Source organism: Spodoptera frugiperda, chromosome 10 (assembly GCF_023101765.2).
Source record: "Spodoptera frugiperda isolate SF20-4 chromosome 10, AGI-APGP_CSIRO_Sfru_2.0, whole genome shotgun sequence".
Taxonomy (NCBI): Eukaryota; Metazoa; Arthropoda; class Insecta; order Lepidoptera; family Noctuidae; genus Spodoptera; species Spodoptera frugiperda.
Window position 1 is genome coordinate 6193895 of NC_064221.1, and position 13157 is coordinate 6207051.

Genomic DNA, 13157 nt, shown 5'->3' on the forward strand with positions numbered 1-13157 from the left:
GCGCGGCGACGCGTCGCAGTGCCGCCAACATTGACAGCTGTCAATCAGGGCCAAGATGGCGGCGGGCCGGTTCCGTTCGTACAACCACGGGTCGCTATCTCCGTCAAATCTGACGCAGGGCTCTCATGAGATTAGAAAATGTTTTTATACAACAAACTATTGGATGACCTCCTTAATCAGATCAGTTGCGCAGTTGAAATGTCACTGAATGGTAATTGTTTTTCATTAACACAAGTTTCTACACTTTCTGCCGCTACTCGCTGATATTAGATGATAAATCTAACGAAGTCCATTAAACTATCACGACAAACCAAAACCTATTGCAAACTGTTTATGTGTAATTTACGAACGGCAAAACGTTAATTAGGTAAGCCATGTTAACTAGTTGGGAAATAGCCAGTCTTAAAATTTTATAGGTGGAGTAATGCTAATGTCAAACTCATACTTAGATAAACGTAAATTAATATCTACTTACTAAATTCATTATTTAATTACACATGTAGCTAGGTTATATTCATTGTTATTTTATTCAGTCTTGTTAACAATAAACATTGTTTATGTAAGTTTTAGCCTCTTTTGAGTTAACAAATCTATTCTTTATTTCCAGATATGCCACAAACACTAGCGTGATGACGTAGGTACATAATGTGCGAGCGCGTCACAGTGACGCATGCGCGGACTTTGAAGAACCAATAGTGAAGTGTGTGTACCAATAGATTTCAATCGATACTGTAATCGATTGCGTTGTGAGAATCAATCCCGAATGAACACCCTGATGCTCACAACCGGCGGCGCAGTGGACGAACAACCCTGTGTAGACAACAATATGGCGTTTTCTTCTTACAAGTGAGTACGAAATGTATTCTAGACTAAGTGGTCTCGTTTATTGGGCCATGTTGTAGATACTCCGCGACGGATAAACACAATGTCATTACGAATGACCTACGCGACTCCAAGGCCAATAACCAATAACTTTTTAATAACTAACATCACGAAACCAAACAATGTTGGCGACAGAAGTCACTGTCAAGTCACAGCCGACAAATTGCTAAAGAAACTGAAATTACTGATTGACTCTTGACACACGATGCCTATCAAGCAAAACGTTCTAACTGACATTGTATTTTATTTTTAAAATGGTCGATGTAACGTACGTATCTGTCGACCGTTACACAGCTAAGTAATTCGCACAAAAAGATGTAGTAACAGTGTTTTCTCCCACAATGCACAATGACATCGATCCAGCTCCACAAACAGCGTTAGCTCCGTACACTCGAGACAGGCAAATTACCGCATAGGTACTTTTTGTAACGACATAATGAAATTATCTTCATGAAACACGTAAAAAGCCGTCATAACCATAACATGAAGGAGTCTTGACAGCATCCCGTGGTGCGGGATGAAGCCATTTATCCAAAAACTGCACCGGGGATCTCTCGACCAATCGCAGCCAGAATTCAGATGACAAGATTACTTATACTTGGAAATCGACACAAGTTTTCGATGCATCATTAACAGCATTACTCGAATTAATTATACATTTCTTGCCTGCATGGCGACCAATTTCTAGATATACGAACAGGCAGACGCGTAAACATTTTAAATTTCTTGCACTCCGGTTGTGTAACACTTTGTTAGTACTCTATGACATTTCAGTTTTTACGAACGCCAAGGCGAAGCTTTATTTGCGGTTTAGCTATAAATTCATATTTATTGTCAGTTGTATAAACTGTTGCCGTTCACAAAATGGATCCATAATCTAAGTGTAGTAAAAACAGCGTCATTAGCATCGGAACAACGGGACGAGATCATTCACGTGCATTAATTTCATTTCATAACCTATAAAGTAAATACAGCAATTACCGAACGCAAAAAGCCGTTGACCAATGAATTCGTCAGGCGGTTACAGTCCTCAATCGGGCACCTTTCATTTAAAAAAAGAACCATACGCCATTTCATGTCAATTTTTGAATTATTCATCGTGCGAATGCGCGAGCGCATCGATTGATGCAAACAAAAAGCGCGCGCTCGCTAATCTTCGCCCTTTTTCGCCGAGCTTCGGGCTTCCTCGGGCCCAGTGTTGCCAACCAACGCATTTATTATTCAACTAGTTTTTACAGTCACGCTGCGCAAAGACATAACAGAGAATGCATTTATTTGATAAATGATGTTTTTTTCCTAAAACCCTAAACTGGAAATTTTTTAAACTAATTTTTCGGTGTCGATATTGGAGGACATGTTCTTTTGTTAATAATGTGCGCTCCATTCATGTCCATTCAATCAAAAGAGAAAACATAATGCTGTGTCATATAATCCGATACGTTCTCATAACAATGTTCTGAGAATCCGATCAGAAGTTTTAATTTTATACTTCTCATATTGATTTGACAAGATTAACTGAGCCACAGTTTTTTGTATCGTCACATTCTGACTAGTGGTGAATACTCCGGCCAGATAGCATCTGGCGCTCGCAAATATTTCTTAATGATTAATATTGTCTAGTTTTACGTGTTTCACATAAAGTACTAATATCTTGTTAGCCAAAGTAATAACTCATAAATAATTGATTACATTCTAAATTCGTTATCATTGGCCGTCAAGCCAATTACAAGTAACATTGCGATGCTTTGAGTGCAGAAAAAATATAGTATTCGAATTTCCGAGCGTTCATCCCCCGCGCCCGCACGTCCGCCGCGCCTCGACGCCGCGTCTCGACTGTACGTGATTGGTTTATTAATTAGGCGAATCATCGTCGGGTTCCATTTTTAAAAATAGGCGGGATTCTTGCTGTGCGACTTTTCTTTTTAATTTTGGCCGGCGTTGAACGCAATTAGAGCTGGCAATACAGCTTTTTGTGGTAATCACCGCGCGGCGATAATGTTAGTTTTAAATACTACGTAAAATAATTAATAAGACAATCAGCTATCTGAATTCTATGATTCTAATTAAAATTTTATTGACGTCTACGGCCGGTATCAGTGGTATGATTTATTGCCATTCCTCTGAACCGTATGACGGTTTTGATTCAACTAACCATAAGGAAGTGAGTACACAGAATTCGCGATTTAAATTGCGACTGCGTTCAAATTCTGATCGGAATTTTAGTCATATCAAGTTGAGTTGGGAGATAAAAAAGAAATGGAACTTTCATATTTATTTTTACGGAGGACCGATTAAAAAGATACGAAATCGATCGCAAACGACTAAGGTCAGTAGAAAAATAACATAAAAAGCGTTGTCGCGTCCGTCCCGATGCTATGTCTCCCGAATACCGTTAGGATGCCATCGAAACTTAAAACGGAGAGAAAAAAAAAACTGAAAACTATTCCAATTGCCAGTATTTGGAATCCATTTTGTCTGCTATCGCGTTTTAAGGTTATTTCGGTTAGGGAATATTTGTAATATTTGCTTTTTGTCCGTCATAATGTCCCTTTTCACTTCTTACGCATGTGATCCGGATATTTGACATTGATCCGAGTTTCTTTCGATACTCCAGTACCTCTACCATGCGTTTGACGACGTAAAATTTTTGTGTGGTTTGACTGACTCGTTTTCCGAGTGGTTGCAAGTGCGACTGCCGGGCAAGGGGTCTCGGGTTCGATTTCCGGGTCGGGCGAAGTATTACTGAGCTTTTTTCTCAGTGGTAGCACGAACTCTGGAATTGTGCCCAGTATATGGCAATAGGCTCACCACCTTTTACATGGGACTTACAACATAAATTGTGAAAAGTGGGTGTACACAGTGGCTTTACGTGCCGTAATGTGCACCTCTGTCTACCTCTTCGAAGATTAAAGGCGTGACGATATGTATGTATGTAAATATGTATTTTTTTTGTATGTCAACTTATAGTAGAGGTATAGGGCTCTAATGGATCCAGATTATAAAGAATTATTCATTTCGTTGGAACACACTTCCCAATTACTTTAATGCATTATTGTTTCGTATTATTTTGATGGGTCTTGTAAGGTTTTCGGTTTCCTAGTTGCCCTTTGTCTGTGTGACCTTTATATCATTTGCATCTTACAGAGTTTCATTAGTGACTTCCTCAGTCCTATGTCTTGATTTTAATGTATTCACATTATGTTCTTGAGGACAAATCAAAACGTAGACTATTGCGTTGCATAGAAGCTGTGCAATTTTGAAGATATATTAGAAATGAAACGGTTATTGAAACTAAAATTATAATTTGTGTTTTGCTTTGGATTCAAGTTGAAAATTAGTTCATGTAAGACTTTCCATAAAATTGTAATTAAAATTAGAATATTTGTTTTGCTCTGGATTTAAGTTCAAAGTTGGTACCTGTAAGACGACATAAAAATAACTTTGTCAATACTTATTAAACATCTTTATCAAATATAATGTCCCAAATACAAAAAATACCAACAATTTTCCTTTATTTTTTTCCAAATCTCAAAAAATCCCAACACAACCCAAATCATACCTTACCAACTATAACAAATAAAGTTGAAAGTTAATAAACAGCATCTACACCACACAATCTAAGCAACATGAGAGCTTTAACAATTGCAAGTGATCTCCCTGGTCTGTCACGACTAGGAGACACGTGCTGGCTTCCGATGGCCATTGTTCAATCTACGTCATCACACCTTACGTAACTCTGCGATGGAGCACTTTGATCTGCTTGATAGACGCACACGCAGTTCAGAGTACGACTTAGGAAAAGGGACCTTATTAGCTTTGTGGATTATGAGTTAGATTATGAAGATGGGTTGGGTATTTAAGGTGTATAATTGAATAATTTTTGATGAAGTTTTTGAAAGGTTTCGGTTTTCATTGATTCGTTTTTGATAATTGCTAAGCCGGTACAAGTCCCTATTTCAAAGTAACTTAAGTTGAAGTAAAAGAAAATAATCCAAAAGTCGTATCACAAGTTCACAAACAAAACTGCAAGTACAAAATACTTATAGCGTCGCGTATCGAAAGGCCCAAACATTTCTCGGAGCCGGTCAACTCGGCAACTTGGCTGACCGCCGCTACTAAGTAAGACGGGGACATAAATTCTTCAAAGGGCTAAACAAAAATAAAAAAATACTCAAAAACCCCTTTAACAGAGCTACCGAACTATAATTTATGGGAGTTGGCCCGCGACTGCCATCGTATGAAAAAAGTATAAAAAGGAATGAAACGACCAGAGAGGCAAAACGGTGAAATTTGGAATAATTTCGCGATAGCATCGCGCACGCCGGTACCTTTCAATTTCTTTATACGTTTGCAAATTTGTGTTTTTGTTTTGTCGCAATGTCGAGTTATGGTCGCGGCGGAGTCGCGGTATATTAGTTGAGTTTATTTCGTGCTAGCCTTGTAGACCACCTGCCACTGAGGTACTGAATTGCACATCATTTTGTACTTTTATTAATTGAAACAGAGGAAGTATGGTCCCTTCATAATTTGCGAATCAACAGCCAGTTGTCAAGGTCCTATAGATACATACATGTACCTGTCCCTCACATACCTACCTATATAGTATATAGATAAACAATGTTACATACGAGAAGCAAGATCATGACGTATATTACAATTAAATACGTGTATCATTACATAACATGTGTTATTGTCACCCTTACGTTAATGGGACTCACTTTAAAGTTATTAAGAAATGAGTACACTTAATGACCACTACTATTACAGCGTGTAATAGTAAATAGTATTTACAAATTTTACTGAATGTGATGTTACTATGATCATGTCGTAACAGCGTTTTGTCTCAATGTGTGGTTCAAATTATCTTTACGCTTATGTCAAAGCAATATTTCTAATATGTTCCGTTAAGTTTCTGTGCACTAAGTCGACGAAACATTGGACGTCCATTCATAATTACCACACCAGAGATATTTACAATTCTGTATTCATATTAGAACATTATCCACAGTCCATCTTACGTTATTTTAGAAGCTTATAAAAATAACTATTTTGATTGACAATACTTAATGGTAAAGAACATTGAAAGCCATTTCTGGATACCCCGTAACGACACGCCTTTTGTCTCCGAAGGGGTAGACAGAGGTGCACATTACGGTACGTAATGCCAATGTATAATGTACTTTTCACCATTTGTGTTTATAAGTTTCATCTAATAAGGGGTGAACCCATGTTGTGGATATCTCCTTAAATAAAAATGGAAAAATTAACTAAACTAAAAATTAACTAAACATAAACCCCAAATAGTTTCTTACAGTTTCCCCCATACGACCTATTTAGCAAATCTTAACCTTATCCCCTTACAAACAGCATTCAAATCAGTTAATACATCATCAACCTCCTTTTCACGGGTAAGCTTGATGCGATCGTATCAATGTTTTGATAGCTTCAATTTTAATTTGATTAATAATATGATGTCGGGGCATCGTAATCCGATTATAGGGCTTGTGTTAGTTGTGAAACAAGGTCTGTGTTCATAAAAAAGTAAGTTCATTAATTAATTAATTGATATGGCTTAAACTCGAATACTTATAGTTTCTAATACAGGCTATAATTTTATGAGAATATTAAATGACGTAATGATTCGTCTTTTAATTTCCCAAGGAGTAGGCAGAAGATGTTGGTAAGTCTGACTAAATTGGTAATACGATTGTTATATTCTGTATATAATTCCAGACTTCCTGCTAGTACAAAGTCTCTGGATGGACAAAAAATCGTCACCTTTGAAAGTACAGTGGAGTTTTTGCACTTTTTTAAAATAATCTAGTGACTTCTCCCCCCTTGAGTGAGGCCAGCGTGAATGTCAGAATTTTACTGACCAAAAACCACCCTGTTCCTACTTCTGCTTTTCGAGTCGGAGTCCCGGTAACCAGCTAGGTAGTCCGCAGCCGAAATTCGCACTAGCAATCATACCCACCCACCTCGCTAGAAATGTTCAAATAAATGCCATTTAATTTTATATCCGTATATGGATTCGACTTGCCAACAAAAAAAAAACATATAATTCGGTAATTGGTTACACTGTTAGTGTTGCCAGTTGGAATAATATAAATTGGTGGCATAATGTCAGAGTAGATCACGACTCATCAATAATGATTTGTCAGTGCCAGCCTGACTTCGGCCTCATTTGCGAACGATACACTTTTTAGGGTACCGCGTGCTTTAATGAAAACCCTTTAAACTTGACATTCTAAATTAATAACTGTCACAGTTTTTTAGTAATGACACATTTGAAGTTAAATTTATGCGTTTTCAGTTGACTATAATAATATAATCATCAGGTAGATAGCTGATTTTATGTAGTTTCCTGTTCGGAATATCCTGAGGACCTATATGACAAAATTAAATGGTTTATTTTATGATAATTTTACGGGGAAACTGCGTTTAATTTCAGATAAGTGCAATTTGGTCTTCCTTGTAAGGAAATCTTTTTAAAAGAGTTTTCTCGAAAAATTTGGACTTAAATGTGGATTTAACTGGTTTTTTTCTAAAAAGATCAAATAAATAATTTTCACTTACCACCATCATACATCATTAATCAGTCATTTAATGGTTATTTAACCCAATCCTTAGCAAATGTGTTTGATACAAAATCAGTACTAAGGAATAGTTTAAGTAATCATTAAATGTCTCTGAGTTCAGCAGTTAGATTAATGTCCTCATAAGAAATGGGACTCACTCCTGTATTTCTCTAAAAGAGAAATTAACATAGTATTTAGTTTGTTCTTTCGAAGCCTTTTACGCATTTAATCTTAATTTATAGATGGACTTACCCACGTTTTAGAAACAGGTTCATATAGTTTAAAAGTTACTAGATTTCACAATATTTAATATTGATTTCACATTTATTTTACGTGTTTATGTAAACATATAAATTTATGAAATCTTTTTGGGTTTTTCAATAGGATAGTCGGGCTCAAAAAACCCCAGCCTCACACAATAGCTTGGGGTAATCTGTCACAATAAATAAATAAATATATTAATAATATTCCGTACAGAAATATCATTTACGACAGTGCCCCAGTTTCAACGTGTTGTGCAATAACCATATTTAATTATAATTTGGGTTAAGTCCAAATATTGCAATTTTAATTATTTCCCCGTATGTACAAGTAAGTGTGGGTAAATTTATCTGAATTTAATTTTGTATTATACCTTTTTACTGAATTGTCCTGTTAGATTAAAAGCGCATGCACTTTTGTTATATTTTTTAAATTGACTGGGTGGTGTCTGGAGGTATCTGGCTGATTGTATTTATAAATTATATTATGGTATACACAATTATGTATCTGGCTAAATTCTATTATATTACTTGTATACTTTGTTTCTTGACTTAGCTTTGTAAAAAAATGTTGCACCAGACTAGGATTTTTTCCTGTATCGTAGGTGTGTTTACAAATGTACAAGTTCACATACACATGACATCCAGACTTGAAACAACAGTTTGTGCATCACACAACGAGTTGCTCAGTGCGGGAATCGAATCCGTTACGCGGCAGTCGGTTGCCCTGCCACTGCGCTAACCGTACAAAGTCATACTAATGTTAATGATAGTAAGATTGTTTACGTATTTTTTTTTTTGTTACTATTTTATTTATTTCTACACACCTACGGAACCAATACTTAGTATCATCTAATATGGCTTATTCGCCGATTCGGGCATTACATTCGAAACCGGTTTACTTCGTGATCCACTCTGTCATAGAAAGTTAAACAGTAGTTATTAATTAACTATAGTTAACGCGTGCTCGTTGTCGCCTCGGGCAGGCACAGCACATTGGCCAGGCTTTTGATGCATACAGAAACATTAGTAACCTGTTGCTATTTTAGAAAACATAATAAAACCTCTTTGATTTAGAATAGATTTCTTGCTGTGTATTTGTGTGCCTGGCTGTGTATGTATCTGGTGTGTAATTGTGATAGTTACTAGGTATTTACATAAATTTTTATTTGGTGCTATCTACAAATAATTGATGACTGCACGGTTGGCGCGGTGGTTGGGTAACCCTGCACCAAGCAACTCTTTGTGTGTTCCATAAATTGTTGTTTCGGATCTGGGTGTTATGTGTATGTGAACTTGTATGTTGGTAAACGCACCCACGACACAGGAGAAGATCCTAGTGTGGGGCAACGTTTTAAAAAAGAAAAGAAAAGAAAGAGAGAATTGAATTTTTTTGCTAAAGGTTTCATTTCATAATATTAGAAGGCTTAAGGCGTCTGGCGTCTATAAGTTGAAATCCTTTAAACCTTAGGGCCAGACTATCTATCATATCTTTAAGATTGATAGATTTGGCTCTAAGAACCTAGAGTGTGGAAGTCTAGTACTATCCCCTCTTGATGAGCACTAAGTCAGCACGTGCCTGTTATCACTGTTATCAATTTCTAGTATTTTATTGTCCTGATGACGTTGTATTTGTTTTGTTCTGGTTGATTCTGATGTTTCCATGTGTGATTAAATACAATATCGTTGATAGGTGTTTGAAGAGTTTCGTAACTTCTCAATTGTGTTTCCTCTTTAAGAGGTACACTCTAAAGACTGCCTCGTTGTCCGAGTGGTCGCAAGTGCTACTGCTAGGGGTCTCGGGTTCGATTCCCTGGTCGAGTAAAGTACTGCTGGGTTTTTTTCGGTTTTTGGAAAATTTCTCAGTATTAGCACGGAGCATGGAATTGTGTCTGGTATATGGCAATAGGCTCACCCCCTATTACATTTGACTTATAACACAAATGGTGAAAAGTGGGTGTAATTACGTGCCGTAAAGTGCACCTCTGCCTACCCCTTCGGGGATAAAAGGCGTGACGTTGCCTATAGGTACACTCTAAAGTAATGTTGTATGGGTTCAAGTAAACAAGTGACGTCGATGATAATTAATGTTTGGGAATATACTGTAACGCCTTAGTTTTTCTTTTCTTTTTCCGCCATATTTATTTACCATAACATAATTTCCCGATTCTTCTCGTTAAATGTGTTTTTTATCCTGTTGTGTTTAGAAACAATAGCGGTCAAAATAATAACTTATTTGATGATATTATGTACTTGGGAATCTCAATTTTTTTTTTAAACTTTGCCCCACACTAGGATTTTTCTCCTGTGTCGTGGGTGCGTTTACAAACATACAAGTTCACATGCACATCACACCCAGACCCGAAACAACAATTTGTGGATCACACAAAGAGTTGCTCCGTGCGGGAATCGAACCCGCTACCCGTTGCGCGGCAGCCAGTTGCCCAGCCACCGCACCAATTTATATTCAGTCCGAATTAATGTATAACTCATAGAAATATCGTAATAGTAGGCCCCTATAAACTACTAGGGAGACACAAATGGTGAAGAGTGAGTGTTTTTGTATCGTATTTTTTATTATTTGAGGATTATAGAGTGTGACGTCACCTACGATAAAATAGAATGTCCAATCACAGTAATAATTTTTCCCAAAACACATGCCATTCGCACATGCCCTGACCTCACCTCGCTAGCACTAGCCCCGTCCGCCGGCTTTCGCCGAACTGTTTGTTATAATCACGCCTCCAAGTACTGTATGTTTACCCAGTATGTTGTGTTATGTGGACGATCACAATGCTCTATGTTGCTCCTTCACCGCCAATACTGTAAACTAAAACGGTATTTTTCATTTGGAACCGCGAGAATTTCTTATGACGTGCACTTTGACTGGCTGCTAATAAATTATCTTTACAACTTAAGATAGGATATTTAGTATGTTTATTTATGTCGGAGAGTTTCCGATATTTCGGCACTGTTGCAAGGGACATGATCACGGATGAACTCAGTTCATATTCAGTATATGGTCATCTCTTCAGTTCAAAGTCGAAGTCAAAGTCAAAAGTCAAAATTATTTATTTCAATTAGACCAGGAAGGCACAGACATATAACGTCTGTCTGTCGGTCAGTCCTCTAGTGAAGCTATTTAGTTATCTCATATCACTAGTTCAGTCTATAAGTTTCCGATACTTTGGAAAATAAACATGGTAAATATCCTGTCTTAAGTTCTAATGATAGTGTTAGTGACCATGTCTGTTTAAAAAGGTAATAAATTATTATGTTTAATGTTTAGCCTCAATGTCTTATGTGTTGGTTAATGTGGCTACTTTATTTTGATATATACTCCATAAAAAAAATATAGTATTAATAGAGTATTGAGTCTGGTCAAAAGAGTAGGTACTGATCGGCTATGGAACTTACTTATGTTATGATTGGAGTTCACCTTTGTATAAAACTCATTTGTCTAGAGGTGATACCAAAAGTTTTATTAATCGAATAAATCCTGATTTATTGTTCAATTCAATTAGGACCAGTATAGCAATAGACTTTGTCAGATAGTATAGCATATTTGTGCTGTGTATATTTTTTACTATAAGTCAATACAGTCTTTTTATAATGGCCAACTTCTCACCATGGCAATATCCTAATCTAAATCAATTAATTGACACTTAAAAAGTAATAGGAAATCACATTAAGATACGTTATCAAAACATCTCAAGTTTTTCCAACGCTTGCATCTCATAACGTTTGCTCACATGTGCGTATATCAGAGGCAGTGCAGTGCATTACTGATAACGTATCAGTGATATGCGATCTCTGTTATCTGACATGCAACAGACCGCGACGACTCCACAATCAAATTGTTTCAGCCAGCAACTTGCATTTATATGATATTACAGGAGCTACTAATCAAAAATCTCCTCGTTATTAAATATTTGCACGTGGATCGGATTGTCAAGGTCATGTTGGATAGGTTTTTTTTGAAAAATATACCCTAAGTGTTATAAAATAATGCTTATTTTGCTTTGCCTTTGCCTTATGGTTGATTTTGAAGATGTTTTTGGCCATTAAGACCGCCCAGAACCAATGGGTTCTAATGAAACAATAAGGAGATGATGGAATGAAAATATTGGAAAGAGTGTATGATGACTTGAACGACATAAGATATTGGACGAAAATGGAATTGAGAAAGGTCTGAAATAAGGGTTCATAAGAGGAATATTATTGGTAATTTTAACCACCTTAGGAGATCCGCTTCATATTTACATTAGAGATATCTTAGATCCTATAAAAAATAATAGATCCGAAAAAGATCTCGGTGTATAGAAGGTAACCGGCGTTCACGTATATGTCAGGATAATCATTGATGGAAGCTAAAGTAGTATGTAAAGGTTGTACCAGTTGGAGATCTGTTGTTTCTGCATGAGGCATTGGGTAACGTACATGGACGCATTCCTTACTCTATTTTATTAACATCGTTTATATAAATTGGAAACTACAATTACTCACACTAACAAATATAAATACATCAATAACATTAACTAAAATATTGCGAAACTCGATTGTTAACGTTCATAAAGTTTCCTAATGATAGACGTTTATTTACTTAGAGTTAAATACTATACTTTATTTTCCTAATACATTCGTAGTAAACTTTAAATCACATTAATCTTTGAATGTGGATTGTTAAAATGATGATTAAAACTTAGGTTTTTTGGACATTTTATTTAATATATTGGATATGGCATGGCTGCCTGCTAATCATGCAGATTATTGCAAACCCTCTTATGTAGAGGACACTCATAATCTATCAGGAGACTGCCACGGGTTGGTTGATAACAAAAACATCCGCACAGAATCTAAAGAAACATGCATAATTATAATAATTATAATTAATTTTGAAATAAACAAGTCAATAACAAACCAGTCCACTTTTAATAACGTAAACATGAAAAGATCATGTACATCCACTAGCTACATGACTGCGCGTGATTTCGAAATGATAGCTTCGGGTTTTTTCGATACCGGAGTTGACAACCAACAAACCAGGAGTCCCAAGTACTTGCAATGAATCATCCTTTAGCAATGACATGTCAGGTTATCGAACAATGCCGACTGACTCATGTACTTCTTGAAGCTTTTGCCCAATTTCTGTGTAAGTTTGATTCGATTTCAGCTATATACTTAAGGCATTCTGCTTTGCATCTGGTAATTGAAGTATGGGAATTACAATTTGATTTGTATTAGTCATTGCTGTGGATGGTTTTGATTGCTTTTTAAAATGAGTCTGGCTTTTTAAGGGGTGAATGTTGTTTCGTTCTCGCCACTGTCTCTACTCGTAGTGGTTGTAACTGCAACTTCTGAATATAATCATATCAGAAACAAGAAGTTGACTGCTTTACACAGGCCTCTGCCAATGACTTCCAGATAGACCGGTTGG

At 36.5% G+C, this 13157-nt stretch overlaps 1 protein-coding gene across 1 annotated transcript in view; it reads left to right on the forward strand.

Annotated features, from left to right (window-relative positions):
• The window catches only part of LOC118277387 (putative transcription factor SOX-15), a 130196-nt gene that overhangs the window by 10192 nt on the left and 106847 nt on the right, over window positions 1-13157 (forward strand). Inside the window, exon 2 of the mRNA XM_035596159.2 lies at window positions 608-846. Within this exon, the coding sequence (XP_035452052.1) occupies window positions 764-846 (83 nt within the window). The 5' untranslated portion in view covers window positions 608-763. The remainder of the gene's footprint in view (window positions 1-607; window positions 847-13157) is intronic.